At 42.0% G+C, this 23,181-nt stretch overlaps 1 protein-coding gene across 3 annotated transcripts in view; it reads right to left on the bottom strand.

Moving 5' to 3' along the window:
• PHKB (phosphorylase kinase regulatory subunit beta) overlaps positions 1-23,181 on the bottom strand; it is a 154,442-nt gene that overhangs the window by 111,553 nt on the left and 19,708 nt on the right. For all 3 annotated transcript variants that reach the window (XM_072117169.1, XM_072117167.1, XM_072117168.1), the window contains one exon: positions 7,896-8,034. In XM_072117169.1, the coding sequence (XP_071973270.1) occupies positions 7,896-8,034 (139 nt within the window). The remainder of the gene's footprint in view (positions 1-7,895; positions 8,035-23,181) is intronic.

The following is a 23,181-nucleotide window of genomic DNA, read 5'->3' on the forward strand; positions in this document are numbered from 1 at the left end:
TTCTCTTTTGTGGGAAAACCCCTTTAACCCCATAACGGAAAATATTGCCCAAAGTCAAAAATCCTACTTTTCACTATTTTTCAACATATAAATTGATCAAAGGCTGTAACGTTTTCATTGGTAGCATTGAAAACATCATCTAATCTTGCAAATGACACCACACACATCTCCTTACACTGTATGTATAGGTGTATGTGTAAGTATAAAAAATTTATCAGCGCCAGAAGATGGCAAAATGAAGATTTTTTTAATTTGTACAGGAGGTTTGTAAATGTATATAAACAAAAAAAAAATTAAATTATCCCCGTAATCATACCAACCCCAAAAATATAGGAGGCATGTTATTCAGGTGCACAGTGAAAGCCGAGGTGTATGCTGCAGCCACACAATGAGGTGTATGCTGCAGCCAAACAAATGGCCAGATTAACAATATGTAGGATTTAATCCTACTCTCCATGCAGAAATGGATCTACTTTTAAAATACTTGAATTAAAAGTGATTTAACCCCTTTATGACCGCCCTGTCGGGATTCTACGGTTGGTCATTAAGGGTACTTCTTCTGATGAGACGCCTTTCTATGGTGGCGCGTCAGAAGAAGATTTCGGGACATCGGGTTAGGTTGGTGTCGGGCTGTGATATCAGAGCCCAGACCAGGCACTAACACCCGGGATTGGAAAAACTCGGATTACCGTGGTATGCAAGTGTCCCCACCGTGGATCGGACCCCCCCCCAGGTGAGCTTACCGGGGGATCCGACCCCTCCTGCTGCAGTCCCGGGTTCCGGCGAGTGACCCGAGGCCGCCAGCTTCTGTCCCCTGGGTTCCGCCTCCTGGCAGGACCCGGCTGTAAGAAAATGAGCATGCTCCGCATGCTCAGTTACTTACACTATACACTGCAATACAAGTGTATTGCAGTGTAAAGGCTTGAACAAGCGATCTGATGAACGCTTGTTCAAGGCGAAAGGTGGAAGATGTAGAAAAGTGAAAAAAAGAGAAAAAAAAGATTAAGTCATTTTATAATTAAATAAATAATTGAAATAAAAGTCCCATAATCTCCCCAGTTACACATAAAATGCAAATAAAGTATATAAAACACAAAAAAGTACATATTTGTTATCAACACATCCGTATTAATCTGTACAATAAATCTAAATCAATATTGAACCCGCTCGGTGAATGACAAAAAAGCAACAACAAAAAAAAAAAACACGAAAAACTTTCCGTAATATACAATTTTTCATCAAACACCATCACAAAAAATATTCTAAAAGGTGATGAAAAAAAATATGATACGACTGAAAAGAACATCTCTTTACGCAAAAAATAAGCCCTCAACCAGATATGACAACAGAAAAATACAGAAGTTATGGCCCTGAAAATTTGTCAATAGTAAAAACAATGCGATTTTCTCCAATATTGGTTTTGCTCAGTAAAATTGAGCAAAGATAAGAAAACCTATATAAATGAGGTACCACCGCAATCATAGTGAACCAGAGAATAAACATAAAATATTATTTTGTGTTATGGTGAGCGGGGAAAAAAAAATGCTAAAAATCCCCCTTGAAATAGTTAATAAAATCTCACAAATAAGCTTAAGACCCCCAAAAATACCTACCTATACATTGTATCTCATCCCGCAAATAATAAGCCTCATATGTTCGCATTACCAAAAAAATTAAAATTTATAGCCTGTACAATGTAACAATACAAATCTGCTGTGAATAGCCCTGCTTTCATTCTATCCCTGGCCGTGCGGCCATACAGCAGTTTACCACCACATATGGGGTATCAGTACACTCGGGAGAAATTGGGTATCAAAAGTTGCAGAGCATTTCATCATTTAATTTATTATGAAACTGTCAGTTTTGGCCTAAATGAATTTATTTTCCCCCAAAAATTCAAAAGTTTCTAAATCGCAGGACCATATTGTTTAAACCCATGTGAAACACTTAAAGGGTTAATAGACTCAATAGAAGCTGTTTTACATATGTTGAGGGGTGAAGTTTCTATAGTGGGGTAATTTATGGGGCTTTACTATTATTTAGGCCTTTCAAAGTCACTTGGAAGCCAAGTTGTCCCTCAAACTGTAAAAATGAGAAAAATCACACCTAAAGTTCTGCGCCTCATAACATCCTAGAAAAATGACAGGACACATAAAATATCATCTCAACATAAAGAATACATTCCATAAATGTTAATTATCAAGCTGTCTTGATTTACTTCCTGTCTAGAAAGCAGAACATTGCAAACTTGGAAAATGAAGAATTTTTAAGAACTTTTGCCAAATTTTCACTTTTTTTCAGACAAATGCAAAACTTATCACTTAAAATTTTACAACTAACATGAAGTACAATGCGTTACGAGAAAACGTTATCAAAATCACCGGGATATGTTCAAATGTTCCGAAGTAATAACCAATTATCGTAGCACAGGGCAGATTTGAAAAATCGAGTCTGGTCATTAAGCTGAAAACTAGTGTTGGTGATAAGGGGTTAAAAAATTCAGACTGCGCACACACACACACACACACGCCTCTTTACAAACCAATTTTGGAAAAGAAGAAATTTTTGTGTTATTTTCGAGCGGTAAACGCGATCAATAATGTGTCATAGTTCAGTGCTCAATCCGCTTTGTGCAGTTTTTAGGTTTCCTACTCAACTGTCAATTTAAATAAAGGAAAAATCAGCCGTAACGTGGTAATAGACACAACAAAATAGTAATACCTATTAGGTGCGTATTCAGCTCACCCAAAACGGGAATCACATTCCTCTGGTTTTAGCCTCGGTGAACGTAATGGAAGAAACAGCCGTATGATCCAAAAGAGGAGAAGGTAAGGAATACTCAGCACTCACGAGAAGCCACCAGGGTAAATGTAAAAGCAGATCTTTTATTCCTTACCTTCTCCTCTTTTGGATCATATATTGGTAATAGACACAGGTTTATGTTAAAGGCGGTAATTACAAGGCAGCAGCAAAACATTATTTTCTTATGGATTACCCTGAAAAAGCTCAACACAAGTGAAATAATTTCTTGGTAGTTATGGTTGATACTTATCCATGTATAGATGCTACACTTGGAAAAGGGGGAAGGGGGATATATTATTTAAAAAAAAGGGAAGTAATCCAAAAAAGATGCAAATTATAGACTTCTTGAGCACTAATCATCTGTTGTAAATTGAGGAAGAAATAGCAAATTGGTGTAAAGTGCTCAGAAATGCATACATACAAAGTAAATTTTCTTTTACCTGGCATCCAATAATTCTGACAATATTATAGAGTACAATTTGGAATTGAATACTACAGAAATAGAAATTAGAAGACAACATCATGGTAATCTTTAAATTAATCTGAGATCAGAAAAAGTAATTTACACAATTGAAAAATAGCAGCATGTTTTAATGACGCTCTTTGGAAAGGTTCTCTAGCCTCTTTCTTCCTTAAATTTAATTTACTGGCGGCATTGGAGTATATCAAAGGCTCTAAGCTGGCATCAATTCACCTAAACCCTTGGTCCTCTGCCCTTCAGCTTAAACCTCATGAAGATAACCGTAACTGTGGTCATGATCTGGCAATACCATATAACGGCCATGATAAAGGTCTACGGCAACCATTCACGATGCCGTGAACTGGCCACACCGCAAAATCTAACATATGTCCTAACTTTGGAGGCAGGCGGCTGTAGCCACGAATCCGGTAAAAGGAGAGAGAAGGAGTGAGGAGCACTCCGCCCCCCCATCGCTCCACACCTAACTGTCGTGTGCATGAGGCATTTAAAGGGGTATTCCCATCTGGACATTCATATTCAATTAAGCTGCCATATACAGTGATGGCCAAAAGTATTGGCACCCCTGCAATTCTGTCAGATGATATCATTTATTTTGCTTGCAATAAAAAAACACAAAAGAGAATTAAATAAAAGTAAAATCATTTATTATAAATCTATTTCAAATGGCTGCAAATGTGATTTAGTTATTGCCACCACCTGTGCCAAAGGTAAGTTACAGGTGTTGTTAATTACCCAAATTGGAGAAGCATCACATTGATTTTTCAAACCGTGCCAATACTTTTCGCCACCTCCTTTTTTATGTTTGCTGTGGAATTATATCCAATTTGGCTTTTTGACAATTCATTTTGTGGCTCCTTTGAAAACAAATTAAATTAAGAAAATAATACCAAAGAATTACTCACTACGATCATTTTTTGATTCTGACAGAATTGCAGGGGTGCCAATACTTTTGGCCACCACTGTATAAACATTTGTTCAATGCAGATTATTAAAAAAAATTTCTGTATGAAGATAATTTCCCATAAATGTAGTGTAGCGATGTTGTCCCTTAGAGACGAGATAGCTGTCCTTGGATACGACCACCCCCAGGCTCTTCCAGCAGCGGTCAGACATGCACTATGTCCAGGCCAATTTATCTGCAAAAAACATTTTTCTTTTTCTACAACCACTCCAACAGCAGAGGTTGCCTCCAAGGACAACAATCTAGTTTTTAGGGGACAACATGGCTACATTTATGGAAAATTATCTTCACATACGAATATTTTTTTTAATAATATTCAAATGAAGAAATGTATGTATATGGCAGATGAATTAAATGTGAATGCCCAGTTAAGAACACCCTTTTAAGTTGTGTGCTGCTGAAAGTATCCACTTGACTTTCACTACTCTTTCTTTTCCTCAATGCAGAAGACATTCTCTAGAATAGATTTGTCGCATTTGGACCTGCTTGTGGCGATCTCAGAGGTGGGATATACCCCAAAAAGAATCTTCAATGACTTCGCTCTGCAGTTGCTGCTGCTTGCTGGCTGGCAGTCCCTAGGAGGCCCAGGGTTTGGAGATCAGACCCTGCTTGGTTGTCTTCTCAAGTGGTGGTTGGGGTGGTTCAACAGACGCATGCAGCATTTTGGGTGGTGGTTCAGGGATGAGTTTATGGGGAGAATAAGTGCACCCCGTCACAATCATAAGATGCTGAACAAGCTGAATGTAACAATGTCGCATATGTCACTAGCACAGTAATAACCAGAGAACGCTAACAGTTAATCAGGTTATCTGTCGTTCGGTTTGGAGAAAAGAATGGCAAAATATTGCAAACTGCTCAAATACTTGGCCATGGAGAAGCACTTGTGTGTATATTCCCTCAACCATTGATGGCACAGACCCTTTTTGTACCCCTCCTAAACAGAATAATGCAGTCTTTCAAATCTATTATAGTGATCTGTATCAATCTAGGCCTCACACCCTTGTGCCCGCCTAATCTTTTCTGGATGATCTTTCCCTTTGGTAGCTCATAGTCTTGGAGCTGGAGGCCCTCTTTCGAGCTGAGGTGGTTGAACAAGGTTGGATAGTTTGGGAGGAAATCGATACTAGAAACTAAACTCAAACAGTTGCAGTAATCAAAGCGTAAGACATTTATGATGCATCACTTGAAAATGGAGAATGGGCCACTGTTTACCTGATATGAGCCAAAGGTCCTTTTGTTGCACAGTGGCCCAAAAGCACAAGATAATAGCAATTTGTATGCACTGAAGTGCTGCAGTATAGGAAGTGGTATCCAACAGGGATGCCACTTGAGCCCCTGGCTTTGGAGATATGCCAATCACTTGTTACACATGGGATCCATAAGGGAACTTGAACGTACCTGGGTGTCCTACTATAACTTCAATTCCATGAATTTGAAATTGGAACCTCTGCCGCTTAACCCTGGGATCCTTTCTACCGGGAAGGATCAACTTGCTAAAAACAGTGCATCTCCCCCAACTTCTATGCTTGACCTATTCTGTTTCTCAGATGGTTTTTCTGCCATTTAGATGTCATGTTTTTCTGTTTTGCTACAAAGTTCAGTGCAGCTTTAGCCTCCGACTCTTCCCACCACCCACAAAGTACATGAAGCCTGTGACTAAGGCACCTAATGGGACCTTTAACACTTTTTGGAGGCATTGCATTTAGAGTTTATCAATTTTTAACAGCTATGACAGGACAGCTCCGTTAACATAAGAACAAGGCCACTGAACCCATAGCACTGTGCATTTTAAACATCTTTACAATGTCAAAGATGATAAAAAATTACCCAACAATATCAAAGATATATAGGACATTTTGATGAGGACACCATATGGTTATATGGCTTAGCAATTGCATGTGAAGGGCTCCAGACGGCAGCCTGAAATGTTGAATGGGTCACCCCTAAATAAAGGCGCAGCATTTGGTAGTCTGTTTCCGTAGCCATTAGAAAGAGATGGCATATCCTTTAGATATGCCGCTGCTTTCTGTGATGGGGATTAGCATTGTATTTCTATTCAGCCCAAGCTAAATGGGAAACAGAAGAGCAGAATGCCCCTTCTACCACAGTCCTAAAGTGGTTGCTGCAATAATATTTATGTCCTTTCTGCACAATAGGTTATCAATATAAGACCAATGGGGGTCCAAAACTTTGGAGTTTTGTTGATAAACTATTACCTGCAACCTCTAACAGAGAGGTAAAAAGTCCTGCTCTGTTCCCTGTATGTTGGTCAGTGGTAGAAATTGCAGCTCAGCACCTCTTCACTTTAATGAGGCTGCTGGTATGTGTTTATGGGCAGGGGTCTGAAGTGTCCGACCTCATTGATCTGATATGGATGGCGTACCTTGAGAATAAATCATCAATATAATTATCCTGGAAAACCTGTTTAATGTATATTACATAAGGGGTCCTGTCCATTAAAAACTGCACTAAATTGGTCCTGAAAACACGCAATGCAATTCTCCTCAGCTGATTACTTTTGTTCTCCTCGTTTCTCCTATGACTCTTCCTCCCAGGGGCGAGACAATTCCCCATGTCAAAGGCCTTGATAGAAGAGCTGAACATTTTATTGTCAGCAGCGACATAACACATTATTGTAATGTGACACATGATGGTGCCCGCGGCTGAACGCTCCTAAGTACGCCTCAATTCTATCTGCGTTAAGAAAAACAGCAGATCAGGCATAATGAATGCTGAAACCCAAGAGAACCATGAAACAGGCCGGATCAATAACGGCAATCCCACAGCAAGGGATGCTGGCATCACAATTAGCATAGATACAAGAACAGACAAGGACCTGAAAAAAATATCACTTACCGTACTTTTCCAGATTTAGTCTTCCAAAGAATTAAAATATCCCTGTTGGTTACACAACAGCACACCATACACAGCCCTGCTACGGCCACTCACACACACAGCCCTGCTACGGCCACTCACACACACAGCCCTGCTACGGCCACTCACACACACAGCCCTGCTACGGCCACTCACACACACAGCCCTGCTACGGCCACTCACACACACAGCCCTGCTACGGCCACTCACACACACAGCCCTGCTACGGCCACTCACACACACAGCCCTGCTACGGCCACTTTAAAGGCAGAAGTTAGAAGCATTTGTTTGAAAAATATCCTTTACAGCAAAAGTAACAAATCTGGGGGTGAATTAAATTAATGAATAGCTACATATGTTAAATCCTCCAGCATCTTAGACATGTGAGGACATGGTCTCCACAAAAGCTTTAGGAGACATCCTGTGACATTAATAGCAGAGACTTTTGTGAAGTTGTGTTCAATGAATTGGACAGATTTAAGTAATTCCTAAAACAGTCAATGATCAACCAATGGAAAAATTCCACTGCCAGTTTTCAGACAATAAACAAGCAAACACTGTTATGCCCAATGATCTGTCGACAAAGAAATTGTAATGGTGATTACCCAGGGTACACCTGGAACATTCTTCTGCTAAATTGAAGTAAGCAAAACTCCCTGCATTTAGTTCATAATGGTAAAAATGCATAAATAAATTAGCACCCCAATCCCTCAAAGAATGACTAGGCCCAACCCATAATAAGACCATGAGAAGAAATTGGTTGGGTGGTGCATTTACCTGTAGGCAAGAGCCAAGGCCCAGGCACTGGTAGCACAGTAAAGACTGTCATGGATCTTTGCCTTCTTACAGTCGCCAACAGTCTCGGTGGGGAACAGGCCTGTTGTTGGACTCTGAAAATTCAAAACTGTGATTTTCACTGGAAAAAAAAAACAAGGTAAAAGTTACAATGAAGTAAAAAAAAAAAAAAATCAGATGGACAAGAGGCTATTAAATGGGGTGTATACAAGTCATTTATATGTCACCAGGGAATTACATATTTCCTGCTGACAAAGGAAAGAAAGGAGGAATAGCAGGCAATGCGTGTGGGGATATGGGCCCTACTCATTTGATGTACCTTTTAACATTGGTCTGTATACTTCATATTCATTGACTTTGCCATTGTATACTTTGCATTGATTTCTGTGGGACAGGTGTATTACTTATTCAGCTATGACTAAGGATGGTTAACCCACCCGAAACGCGTCAGCTGTTGCTGTTTCCCCACATTGTGGATGCTGTATTGTCAATGTTCAATTAAAGGACATTAAACGCATTGCCTGGAGCCTGGCTGAGCCGTTATTTTGTCTATCCGTATTACTTATTCTACATTGTTATTTACCTTGTTTTGTGTATATTTGGCTCTTGAGATAGTACTATGTGAAGAGGAACCCCTTTTGGCATAAAAGCCTCATCATGAGCCAGGATCTTTTAAACGGAATGGGTTACCACATTTTTCAAAAATACAGCTAGTGACAGGTTGCTATAGAGCCCTAGTAACTATCAGACACCCTTATTTTAGCCAAAAACAGTTTCCCTCGCATCCTCATACAATCAGAGTTATAAGCTTGCCTGGTATCTAAAGATCTATAGAGCGAGTCAGGGACATGGCCTAATGTCATGTGACTAGGGTGACATCATCACAGGTCCTTTAACACAGCATCCCTGCATGGACTTCTACTCCTCTCCATTTCATGTCATATGATTTGCTGTGATTTCATGAGATGCTTGGTGTACAGTTTAGTAAATTTAGGAGGCTAAAGGACTTGTGATGATGTCACCCTGGCCACATGACATTACTGCTGCATGAAGGAAAGCATGGGGAGGAGCTGCTGGATTCAGCCTGAGGAAGCCACGCCTACCCTGACTCACTATAGACATCCTAGGATCTGAGGAGAACAATTTTTAGCCAAAAGTAGGGCGTAAGCTAGTTACTAGGGCTCTATGGTAACCTGCCAATAGCTGTATTTGTGGTGACAGATTCCCTTTAAACTATAGATATTTTAATGTGTTTTCTGTTTGTGTTAGGAATTACTAAAAATTGACTATTATGAATATTAAAGTTATGATGGTCTGTATAGTTGATTACTTTCCACATCTGAAAGTCTGTTGTGAAGAAGCTCTACACCTTTCACATGTTTCTTTTATGGCCAAGTGTATTGGAATCGCTCAGAAATTTCTTGTATAAAGTCACTGAGGCAGACAGTTCAGAATTGAAATCCAGCTCTCCCCACCTCAGAATGCCACCTCTACTGTGACTGGCATCATGCACAAGCCTTCAGGAGAGCTGGGCTCAAGAATGCCAATTACACGAAAGGCTGCATTTACTGAACATATGCCCGTCCGGCACAATGGAGAGAAGGAGGGGTGACCCCCTCCCCTAACCACAGAGATGCACAGTGTACGGGCCGTGCACACTATCCTGGGAATTGAACAAAACATGGATGCTGTTAAGATACAACAAACTAATAGTAGCAGGTTCCCTTTAAATAGTGCCACACTTGTCTATTGGAGCAGAGCACCATGCAATATCAGACACAATTGTGGCACTGTTAAGGATTAAGCAGCCATATATTTTAGAGGCTCATAAAATTGGGGTACACAGAAATGAGGCAGTCAACCTTATAAATTAAAGGGGTATTCTCATATCAGCATTCACATTGAATTTAATGCATCTGCCAAACATCTAACAGATAATTTCCTATAAATAAGCAATGTTGTCCCTTAGAAAAAAAGACTGTTGTCCTTGGATACAACCACTGCTTTGATTGTACAAACAAACAAACATAGTTTTTGCATATCAAATATTGGGGAGTTATTGCATGTCCTACAGCTGCCCTGTTGTAATCAACGCTGGATTTAGGTGGTTGTATACCTCAACAGCACATGTTGAGCCCCTGGTGACAGAGTGCAGGGATGATCATATCCAAAGACAGCCATCGGCTTTCTACGGAACAATATGGTGACTTTTATGGATAATGCATCTTCACATAGTACAATCAAAGAAAAATGAACCTTGCACAGCAAAGTGTAACGCCAAGCAAAAGTAATGGTCGACACACTCAAAACAAGTAATCAAAAAGCCAGAAAAAGCAGCGTGTCACTGACATAATGGATTCAGAAAAGCATAACAAATTTTATTTGTATCAAACACTGAACACAAACACATATCTAAAATCAATTAAAATTGTACCGAAGTACATACAATTCTCTACCATGTTGTGCACTGTAGTTGGTGCAGAAACAGGACACCTCCTGAATGGGCAAAATATACCCAAGCCACCTCTAAGTATTGAAAAAACAGGTATAAAGTGCAAATGCATATATCAAGCTGCCATAAAGGTAAATGCTAGGTAAATGGATGCCTACAATGCAATCATAGTATACATTCAATACAGGTAATGGAGGCAAACCCTAGTGCAAAATACAGATAACCTGGCAATGAGCCAGTAAGGTAGCAGCATACAAACGGGGTGGTAAAGTGGTCAGGAGGTGGAGGGCTCCCCAGGCGTTACGTCTCCAACTGTCCACATAGTGACATTCAAAAAAAAAACCAAAAAACAAACACATCTAAATGAAGAGATGTTTAGATACGGCAGATGAATTAAAGTAAATGTGGATTCCCAGCTTGGAAAACCTCTTGTGTTTCTAGCAATCTTGCACTGTGATTGGCACATGGGACTCATCCACATGCAATACCTGTGCCACTGGCATATAGCATTCCCACAACATCCAAGGGCTGTCCATTTTTTCACCCAATAGCTCCACTGTCTGTCCCTAGTCAAAAAGTCCCCTTGATTTCTTTTTAAAGGAAACCTACCACTTGTAGTGGCAGGTTTCCGATGAAAATACCGGGCACCAGCTCAGGGTGAGCTGGTGCCGGAGCTTATTTTAGTTAGTGTTTTAAACCGCGGTATCGCGGTTTAAAACACTTTTTAAACGTTATAGCCGGCGCAGGCAGGTACGCGCTCGGCGCTTACCATGCGCGCGGCTCTCCTTCACTTCCTATGTAGCCGCGTGCATGGTAAGCGCCGAGCGCGTACCTGCCTGCGCCGGCTACAACGTTTAAAAAGTGTTTTAAACCGTGATACCGCGGTTTAAAACACTAACTAAAATAAGCTCCGGCACCAGCTCACCCTGAGCTGGTGCCCGGTATTTTCATCGGAAACCTGCCACTACAAGTGGTAGGTTTCCTTTAAGCATAGCTCACATTCTCACGTCTGAACAAGCTTGGTGATATTCATACTGGTTATCGCTTACCTTTCCCAAACAAAATATAACAAAGGTAGAATAAAATAGTTAAATTGGCAGATGAGGACTTTTCAAGGCCTGGAATTTTGGATGCATAGCAATGTTGATTAAATAAACTGGTTTATTTTACCAACAACAAAAGTAAGGCGCTGTGCTAATACACAAGATGCAAAACTTTGTGCTTCCACGATCTGATGCCTGTGCTAATAGAGTATTATAAAGTTCATTGCTATCACAGCTCATTTATCGCCGGCAGACGCGCTCATAATTAGTATTCCGTCGAAGCGGCTGCTGCTCCGAACTGAAGCTTCCACCAGGCTGCAGACATTCTCTCAGCAGAACTTTCAGGCATCAGTCATGGGAGCTTGTGCCCGCTTACTGAGCCGTGAATGCACTAATTATTCCGCTCTGTCTTCAAAGCGCCGTCTCTACGCACGTTCCAGGCGAGAGACGTGTCTACTGCAAGACAGACCCACACAAAAGGCCCGGAACCTACTCCGAAATGTCACCAGGCGAAAAGGATTACACAGCAATGCATTATCACCTTATCATCACTTATAGGCTGGAAGAGCGCTGGTGTATCAGTGTGTCATTTCTATTACCCCACAAATATTGGGGTTTCATTCTACACCAGGAGTGTGGGTATAATAATATTTTCCTCCTAAACTTGAAGATCCCAATGTACTGTAGCACTGTGCACCCACAGAGTCAATATGTGCACCCACATGCACCCAGTGCCGTAACACAGGAGACTCTACACAAAGAATCTTGCAGCAGATGCAAATAAACTTTGGTAAAACAGATTGTAGGAACAGGAGGGAATATTAGGAGAAAAAGGAATCAGCACATGGTAAGCACTCTGCCCTTATGTAAGCAGCAAATGTGCAAGATCCACAAAAGAATAATTAAATAATCTTGCAATTTTTCAAGATACTGTATATACTTGAGTTTAAGCTGACCCGAGTATAAGCTTAGGTCCCTAATTTATGCAAACAAATAACTGGGAAAACGTATTGAATCAAGTCTAAGCTTAGGGTGTGAAAACTAATGAAATATCCAGCAGCCGTCCCTATTGATGAACCCCCCCCCCGCCAAAAAAATGACAAAATCTCATTCAGCCAGCCCCTCCTCCCCAATGATGGAATGCCCTACAGCCAGCCCCCCAATGATGGAATGCCCTACAGCCAGCCCCCCCAATGATGGAATGCCACCCTTCAGCCAGCCCCCCCAACGATGGAATGCCACCCTTCAGCCAGCCCCCCCAACGATGGAATGCCCTTCAGCCAGCCCCCCCAACGATGGAATGCCCTTCAGCCAGCCCCCAATGATGGAATGCCCTTCAGCCAGCCCCCAATGATGGAATGCCCTTCAGCCAGCCCCCAATGATGGAATGCCCTTCAGCCAGCCCCCAATGATGGAATGCCCTTCAGCCAGCTCCCACCGATGAAATCCATGTGTATAAAAATAAATAAACTTACACTCACCTTCCAAGGGTCCCCGATGCTCTGCACGGTTCCTCTTCCTTTTCACTAAAAATAGAGCGAGTAGAGACACATCCATGCGATCTGCCCACCGGAGCACACTGGGATATCATGGACGAGTCTCTGCTTGCTCTATATCCAGTGAAAAGAAGAAGGAAGAGGAACTGCACGGAGTGTGGGGGAGCCTCGGAAGGCGAGTATGTAAGTTTCACGGAGCCCTCAGGAGCATTAGGGCATGCGCATCGCAGGCTTGCAAAGCGCACACTCTGGCTCACATGGCAGCTGAGCGTACTATCACAAGACTTAAGCGGTCTCCTCACCGAAGTCTCGCTATAGCATAAAACTTTGGCGATAGTACGCGCAGCAGCCATGTGAGCCGCCGGGTGTTCTTTGCAAGCACGTCTCTGCTCGCTCTATTTCCAGTGAAAAGAAGGAAGAGGAATCGCATGAAGTGCATAATATAAGCTGAGGGGTTTTGTGCTGGAAAACTTGGCTTATACAGTCAGGGCCAAAAGTTTTGAGAATGATACAAATGTTAATTTTTACAAAGTCTACTGCATCAGGTTTTATAATGGCAATTTGCATATACTCCAGAATGTTATAAAGAGTGATCAGCTTAACAGCAATTAATTGCAAAGTCAATATTTGCCTAGAAAATGACCTTTTTCCCCCAAAACACATTTCAACTTCATTGCAGGCCTGCTTTAAGAGGAGCAGCTAACATCGTTTCAGTGATTACTCCATTAACACAGGTGTGGGTGTTGATTAGGACAGGGCTGGAGATCAATCTGTCATGATTAAGTAAGAATCACACCACTGGACACTTTAGAAGGAGGCTGCTGCTTGGCATCATTGTTTCTCTTCTGTTAACCATTGTTATCTCTAAAGAAACATGTGCAGTCATGATTGCACTGCACAAAACTGGCCTAACAGGGAAGAGTATCACAGCTAGAAAGATTGCACCTCAGTCAACAATCTATCGCATCATCAAGGAGAGAGGTTCAATTGTTGCCAAAAAGGCTCCAGGGCGTCCAAGAAGGACCAGCAAGCACCAGGACCGTCTCTTAAAAGTGTTTCAGCTTCGGGATCGGGCTACCAGCAGTGCAAAGCTTGCCCAGGAATGGCAGCAGCCAGGTGTGAGTGCATATGCACACACTGTGAGGCGGAGACTCTTGGAGCAAGACCTTGTGTCAAGGAGGGCAGCTAAGAAGCCACTTCTCTGCAGAAAAAACATCAGAGACAGACTGATATTCTGCAAAAGGTACAGGGAGTGGACTGCTTAGGACTGGGGTAAAGTCATTTTCTCTGATGAATCCCCTTTCCGATTGTTTGGAACATCGGGAAAACAGCTCGTTCAGAGAAGACAAGGTGAGCGATACCACCAGTCTTGTCTCATGCCAACTGTAAAGCATCCTGCAACCATTCATGTGTGGGGCGGCTTCTCAGCCAAGGGAATCGGCTCTCTCACAGTCTTGCCTAAAAACACATCCATGAATAAAGAATGGTACCAGAATGTCCTCCAAGAGCAACTTCTCCCAACCGTCCAAGAGCAGCTTGGAGATCAACAATGCCTTTTCCAGCATGATGGAGCACCTCGCCATAAAGCAAAGGTGATAACTAAATGACTCAGGGAACAAAAAATTTTGGGTCCATTGCCTGGAAACTCCCCAGATCTTAATCCCATTGAGAACTTGTGGTCAATCATCAAGAGACGGGTGGACAAACAAAAACCAACAAATTGCGACAAAATGCAAGCACTGATTGTGCAAGAATGGACTGCTATCAGTCAGAATTTGGTCCAGAAGTTGATTGAGAGCTGCCAGGGAGAATTGCAGAGGTCCTGAAGAAGAAGGGTCAACACTGCAAATATTGACTCGCTGCAGTAACTCCTTCTAACTGTCAATAAAAGCTTTTGTTACTTATAATATCATTGCACTTGTATTTCTGTATGTGATAAAAACATCTGACAAACACACATAAAAACCAGAGGGTAACAGATGATGAGAAAATATAATATTTGTGTCATTCTCAAAACTTTTGGCCATGGCTGTACACGAGTTTATACTGCATATGTTTTCCTTCAATAAGAAACTTCATTTTTTAACATCCAAAATCTAACATCTGTCTGTACTGCTCATAATCAAAAACAATTCAGGTATTGAAATAATCTGTGTCTGCATGTTCCCACAAGTCACATGACCAAAAAAGTAAAACATGTCTTGTGGTAGTCCAAATCATGCTGTAGATAAGCCTGTTCAGGTAGTATGCAAAATATGAGCACAAGCTCACCATAGGCTCTGAGGGAAGCCAAAGAAAGCAAAATGCTCTACAGAAACTGCACTAAATGAGCTCAACCTCATCATGTTTGCCATATGGCTATATAAGTCCTATTTGCCCATGCGCTGCGGAGAGGAGCAGGGGATGAGCGTTGCTCACCCCCGCCCCTCTCCATAGGAAGATACAGCGCACGGCGCCGTATCACGAAAAAGATAGGACATGTGAATGTAGCCCAAGGTTGTACTAAAAACTTTAGATATTTATAAGCAGCTCTTTACTTCTGAGATGTCCGGTTGTTACTTTAAAGTAAAAGATGGATGGTAGATTTTGGATGTTAAAAAATGAAGTTTCTTATTGAAGGAAAACATTTACAGTATAAACTTGTGTATAAGCCAAGTTTTTCAGCACAAAACCCCATCTTATTTTATACACAAGTATACAAAAATAAACTTACATACTCGCCTTCCAAGGCTCCCCCCCACGTTTCCTCTTTCTTCTTCTTTACACTGGAAATAGCGCGAGCAGAAACGCGCTTGCATAGCGCACCTGTCGGCTCACATGGCTGCTGCCCTTACTACCGCCGAAGTCTCGTGCTGTCGATAGCATGTATATGATAGGATCGATCAGACAACCTAGGGTTAAAGTACCCTAGGGAGTCTGAAAAATAGTAAAAGTAAAAATAAAAAAAAGTAAAAAAAAAAATTATATAAAAAATTCAAATCACCCCCCTTTCCCTAGAACTGATATAAATATTAATAAACAGTAAAAATCATAAACACATTAGGTATCGCTTAATAACGTTTTTTCACTGCGTTTAACCCCGTAGCGGAAAATGGAGCCCAAAGTCGCACAGTCCTAAAAATTATAGCAATGAAAACGCCATCAAAAGTCGCAAAAAATGACACCACCCACAGCTCCAGGCACCAAAGTATGAAAAAGTTATTGGCGCCAGAAGATGACAAATCCCCCCAAAAAATTTTGTACAGGAGGTTTTAATTTTTGTAAATGTATGGAAACATTAGAAAACTTATACAAATTTGTTATCCCCATGATTGTACCGACCCAACGAATAAAGCAGACATGTCATTTGTGGTGCATAGTAAAATCCATAAAATCCAAGCCCACAAGAAAACATCGCAAATGTGTTTTATCACCATTTTCACTGCATTTGGAATTCTTTTCTCGCTTCCCAGTACGCGCCATGGAATATTAAATACCATGAATGAAGTGCAATTTGTTACAAAGGAAATAAACAATCACAGAGCTCTTTACATGGAAAAATAAAAAAGTTATAGATTTTTGAAGGTGGTGAGTGAAAAATGGAAGTGAAAAAACTGAAAAAGGCCAAGTCGTTGAGGGGTTAAAGAGTGGATATCTCTGGTTCTGTGATTCATTCATACACAATCCTGATCATATTCAAGGGGAAATTCTCCTGTTTAACATGACACTAGAATTTCTAAGTGCCAGTGTTCAGGAGATAAAGGCGTTTGAAATGTGCCCCCGCAGGCTGTCAAGTGAACGCAGAATGTAGAAGAGGCTGCAGTAAAGACTACGGTCACAGTTTGCAAAATTGCAGTACATGCACTTTCTGCATCTGTAGCTGAACTTGGGGAAAAGGTGATTGAATAATGCTTTACATATTTATAACATATTTTGGTAAAAGTTGATGCAGCTTTACTACCATATGTACCAGTATGAGCCAAACCGAGTATAAGCCGAGGTACCTTATTTAAAAAAAAAAAAAAATGGGAAAACCCATTGACTCGAGTATAAGCCTAGGGTGGGAAATGCATTGGTCACAGACTCAAGTCAAAGCCGACCAGCCCATATCCTCCTGCCAGCCCCTGCCACCCCCCAGTATATAGCTTGTCAGCTCCTGTCCCCCAGTATATAGCTTTCAGCTCCTGCCCCCCCAGTATATAGCTTCCAGCTCCTGCCCACCCGCAGTATATAGCTTCCAGCTCCTGCCCACCCCCAGTATATAGCTTCCAGCTCCTGCCCACCCCCAGTATATAGCTTCCAGCTCCTGTCCCCCCCAGTATATAGCTTCCAGCTCCTGCCCCCCCAGTATATAGCTTCCAGCTCCTGCCCCCCCCCCAGTATATAGCTTCCAGCTCCTGCCCCCCCCCAGTATATAGCTTCCAGCTCCTGCCCCCCCCAGTATATAGCTTCCAGCTCCTGCCCCCCCCCAGTATATAGCTTCCAGCTCCTGCCCCCCCAGCATATAGCTTCCAGCTCCTGCCCCCCCAGCATATAGCTTCCAGCTCCTGCCCCCCCAGCATATAGCTTCCAGCTCCTGCCCCCCCAGTATATAGCTTCCAGCTCCTGCCCCCCCCCCCAGTATATAGCTTCCAGCTCCTGCCCCCCCCCCAGTATATAGCTTCCATCTCCTGCCCCCCCCAGTATATAGCTTCCAGCTCCTGCCCCCCCCCAGTATATAGCTTCCAGCTCCTGCCCCCCCCCCAGTATATAGCTTCCAGCTCCTGCCCCCCCAGTATGTAGCTTCCAGCTCCTGCCCCCCAGTATATAGCTTCCAGCTCCTGCCCCCCAGTATATAGCTTCCAGCTCCTGCCCCCCAGTATATAGCTTCCAGCTCCTGCCCCCCAGTATATAGCTTCCAGTTCCTTCCCCCCCAGCATATAGCTTTCAGCTCCTGCCCCCCAGCATATAGCTTTCAGCTCCTGTCCCCCCAGCATATAGCCTGTCAGCCCCCGCCCCCCAGTATATAGCCTGTCAGCCCCCGCCCCCCCAGTATATAGCCTGTCAGCCCCCGCCCCCCCAGTATATAGCCTGTCAGCCCCCGCCCCCCAGTATATAGCCTGTCAGCCCCCGCCCCCCCAGTATATAGCCTGTCAGCCCCTGCCCCCCAGTATATAGCCTGTCAGCCCCTGCCCCCCAGTATATAGCCTGTCAGCCCCTGCCCCCCTGTATATAGCCTGTCAGCCCCTGCCCCCCAGTATATAGCCTGTCAGCCCCTGCCCCCCAGTATATAGCCTGTCAGCCCCTGCCCCGAATATATAGCTAGCTAGCCCCCAAGTATAAAGGCTGCCAGCTCCTGCCCCCCCCCAGTATATTTCCTTGTAGCCCGTCCCCCAGTATATTGCCTGCCAGCCCCCATAGGATATAGCCAGTCCCTGCACCCCCTGTAGTATAAAGCTGGCAAGTCCCTGCCCCCTGCAGTATATAGCCTGCCAGCTCCTGCCCCCCCCCCAGTATGTAGCCTGCCAGCCCCCCATTATATAGCCTTCAATCCCCTGCAGTATATAGCCTGCCAGCCCCGGTAGTATGTACCAGCCCCCCCCCCCCCCATAGTATATAGCTTACCAGCCCCTGCCCCCTATAGTATATAGCCTGCCAGCTCCTGCCCCCCTGTAGTATATAGACTGCCCATCCTCCCCAGTAGATAGCCAGCCCATGCCCCCCAGTATCCCCAGTCTGTAATTGAAAAAAAATTAACACTGTACTCACCTTTCCGACACCCACCGAAGGTCCTCTTCTTGCTTCTGATGCTACATTGCCGGCATCGCAAGGGGAGCCAAACAACTCAAAGAGGAGCGGAAGGACCGGAAGAGGTACCGGAGCATCGGAAGTCAGAAGAGGACCTGAGGGGGCCATAGTTAAATACAGTGAGTACAGTGTTATTTTTTTTTTTTATTAACTTGAGTATAAACCAAGTTAGGGGTTTTTTTTAAGCACAATTTTTGTGCTGAAAAACTAGGCTTATACCTGAGTATATACAGTACTTATTGTAACTTTTCAGTTTTAAGGTTTTTTTAAATATTTTTTTCACATTTTAGTCATTTATCGGATAATTTTATAAAGAAAAAACATATGTAATTAATGAAAACTATCCTATCATGTGTAAAGCTTTTCACTTAAAGGAGCGCAGAAAAGAACTGCAAAAATTGACATGGACATTCAGCCATAAATGACCCTCATTCACAAAAGGGTTAAATAACCAAGGAGGGGAGATGCTCTAAAGATCTTAGATCTGCTCTAAAGAAAGTAGAACAGAAATTACAGATTCTTTCCTCATTTAGTTTCAAACACATAAGTAACTTTCAGAACAGTTTCATTTCCTCCACTTAATATGCTATAATTAAAGGAAGGGTAAATAAAATGTCACCTGGGGAAATGTCGGCCACATTATGTCAGAAGTCACCAGGATTTGAAGTGTCAGATAAAAATAAATGTTAATCACAGTAATTACTGCCTTATTATGATCCCATCTCGCCGCCTTTCATTAGGTCTGTCCCAATCTTGCTGATTAACAAATTAATGCGCTCTATGAATGTAATTATTTTTGAAGTTTCCTGTCCTTCAAACCGTCTCGCCTACTCTCCAGAAGCCGAAAAGGTTGATTTAAGACATCAGGTTGCTGACAGGTGGAGTAAATCGGCGTCATGTACACAATCATCTCGTCTTCGAGATCTACTGACATCTTGTTCTTTCTGTGCCGTCATTGCTTGACATTAATGAGCTGCTTGTCACATCAGCGCCAGATACATTTACTCTTTAGACAATAGTAACTATTACATTCAAAAAGGCCAATTTCAAGATCATGTTCATAACAAAAGCCCTGGAAGTCTTTGTAGTAACCTGCAGTTTTTGTAGTTTTAAACAGCAACACCGACAGTGTAGACCCTTTTCATTGGCTCTGCAGGAGACAGTCATGCTCCTTTGGAGGCTTTGCTCCTTCTCAGACAAACGGCACGCATTATATGGACATGCATGTTTGTATACAGCTAAACACCAGGTGGAGACATAATTGGTCATTGTCATAACGCCTCTCCAGCTCATATTATCCTGGACATATGACCCACTCCTGCACTTCAGTAGTAAGAAGGGAATGAATTAAATGGGTTACTTACAGTCAGATGCTCGTTAACAAAGCCGTTATGGAAGTATTTCACAAGAGATGTGTACTGTTGTTGTAGGATGTGACAGACTGTTAGTCATATATGCATTAAAAGTTTTAGGCAGTATATGTGCTAGACGTGTGGAAGGCTGTAGACTAAGAATAAGTAAAAGGATGATGAGTGGACCATGAATTCTCATCAGGCACTATTATTAAACATAACAGGACTCACCAGCATATAAATGATTCTATTTATTTTGCCAGACAATCATGTTATGATATTGAAATATGCCAGAATCACGTTACATGCAACTATGACCCTTCTACTTGCAACAGCGGCCCAGGTCCTGTCAGGAGACAAGATCCAGCAGGAATATGAGGTATGATCACTTTCTCTTAAACACAATTAGAATAAACTGGTAATTATAGATTTAAATGGCGGCCGGCCTGTGAAAAGATGGAACATTCTTCAAATTAGTTCTTAATTGCAGTTTATAATTCTCCATAATGAGTTGTCAAAATGAGCTAAAGCACCAACCCCGAGACTCTCACAATATGAGCTGATTACATCCAAACCACAAGACAGGTAATACTGCCGCAGCCACGAAAGCAATGCAGGATTGGTGTGGAGCGAAATTTTCACCAACTATTTATAAATCATAGGAAACTTGGTAATAAGAGGAAGCACTTAACATATCATTCCACAGGGCTATACTGGGGGATAAGAAAATGAAGAATATTCATTATATTAAAGGGGTATTCCTGGAATATAAACGTCTGAAACAAAAACTCATGATGCTATAAATGAATTTAACAAAACTCAATGTCATTAGTCACAAAATGGAGCTTAAAGGGGTTCTCTGGAGGTGGAAAAACATGGCTGCAGTCTTCCAAAAACAGCGCCTCTCCTGACCATGGGTAGTGTGTGGTATTGCAACTAAGCTCCATTCATTTCTATACAGCTGAGCTGCAGTACTGGCAGTAACCATGGTCAGGTGTGGTGCTGTTTTTGGAAGACTGCAGCCATGTTTTTCCACCTCCTGAGAACCCCTTTAAATAGTTTGATTTTATGATTCACAAAATTTTATGGGCTAAAGTATGAAGAGTTATCACCAAGATGGCCACCACTGGAAACTACATGTCCCATGATCCTTTAGTTCTCAGTAACTCCTCCCTCTTATGCTCTGCTCCTAGTGATGATCTAACAGGTTTTCTTGCTCTTTTATCATAGTAATGATGTGTAACTGCCATCACCAAAACACCGGCCATAGTGGATGCACGGCAACCAACCGACTACAGCCAAACGTAGTGGTGATCACATGACCTATAAATAAAGAAAATTGACTGTTCTTAAGCTGGAGAATAAAATGTGAGGAACTACTGACTAATCTCCCAAAAAAAACAAAAACAACAGTCAGTCAGTGTCAGTGCTCAACTCTTATCAATGAATAGTAGTTCAAACAGAATGGGTGGTCTCACCACCTGTTCACAGGTTAGAAATAGAAGATCACCCAGGCACGCTGCTTTACTTTCCATCTCCCTCCTATGGATCCAGAGTCAGTCCTCGTATCACCCCCGTAAACATGGGGTACTGTAGATCCTATACCAGGGAGCAAATGGAAAGATAGTGCAGACCTCCAGGGTAAAGAAAGGATTTTTATTTGTGTATACAGGCAGTCCCCGGGTTACGTACAAGATAGGGTCTGGAGGTTTGTTCTTAAGTTGAATTTGTATGTAAGTCGAAACTGTATATTTTATCATTGTAGTTCCAGACAAATTTTTTTCTTGCTCCAGTGACAATTGGAGTTTCAAAATTTTTTGCTGTAATTGGACCAAGGATTATCAATAAAGCTTCATTACAGACACCTTACAGCTGATTATTGCAGACTGGGACTATAATAAAGCATCCAGAGAGCTTCACCAGAGGTCACAGTGGGCAGAGGGGTCCGTCTGTAACTATGGGTCGTCTGTAAGTCGGGTGTCCTTAAGTAGGGGACCGCCTGTACTCACAAAGTATCAGTAAAAACGTGCGTATCAGTAAAAGCATGTAGCATCAAACACCTCGCCCGACCCAGGTTTCGCCTCTTCAGGCTTCTTCTGGGGGATGGTGTTTGACGCAGAAACAGGTGTTTAAATACCAAATTTGCATAGAACAGAGACATTTATAAAACGCAGCCAAGGTTTTCTAAATAAAATTAATCACCCATATAGCCCTATAAACATCGCAAAGATATTCAGAATTACATGTGTTTCACATTCATGCACACATAGGGGCAGATTTATCAAGTGTCTGAAAGTCAGAATATTTCTAGTTGCCCATGGAAACCAATTACAGCTCAGCTTTCATTTTACCAGTGCTCATTAATATTTTAAAGGGGAGCTGTGATTGGTTGCTATGGGCAACTAGAATTATTCTGACTTTCAGACACTTGATAAATTTGCTCCATAAACCGTAAAAATCTCAAATAGACATTATTAAAGAGTTTGTTAAAAAGTTTTTGTTAAAAGTAAACAAAAAGTTTCCAAAAAGTTAACAAAGTTTATATAAAGCATATCCAGTGACACCTGCTCACATACACATCTAAGTTGTGAGCTGATGTCGACCGCAAGAGTTTTTTTTATCTATTTATGCTCATCAGATATAGTCGTTCTCAAAAAGACATTACTTTTAAGAAAAACTCTTTAATAAACAAAAAGTTTATATAAACTCCTTCGCAGTGATGATCGCTTTAAAGTGCAGAGATCCACATCCTAAAGTGTTCTAGTAGCCATAGGGCTACTATGAGTGGATGAAAGATGGGGGTAGGTCACCTAACTCCCTCCATGCTAGGCTGGTTAAACGGGCTCCCTGATTTGTTAAAACCACGTGGGACACTAAAACAGCACAATACTAGAACAGAGATGTGGATCTCTGCACTTTAAAGTGATCATCACTACGAAGGAGTTTATATAAACTTTGTAAACTTTTTGTTTACTTTTAAACAAAAACTCTTTAATAAATGTCTATTTGAGAACGACTATATCTGATGAGCATAAATAGATTTAAAAAACTCTTTTGCGGTCGTGTATGTGAGCAGGTGTCGCTGCATATGCTTTATATAAACTGTCAAAACTTTTTACAAAGTTTATAAAGCATATCCAGTGACACCTGCTCACATAC

This window comes from Engystomops pustulosus, chromosome 7 (genome assembly GCF_040894005.1).
Source record: "Engystomops pustulosus chromosome 7, aEngPut4.maternal, whole genome shotgun sequence".
Classification (NCBI taxonomy): domain Eukaryota; kingdom Metazoa; phylum Chordata; class Amphibia; order Anura; family Leptodactylidae; genus Engystomops; species Engystomops pustulosus.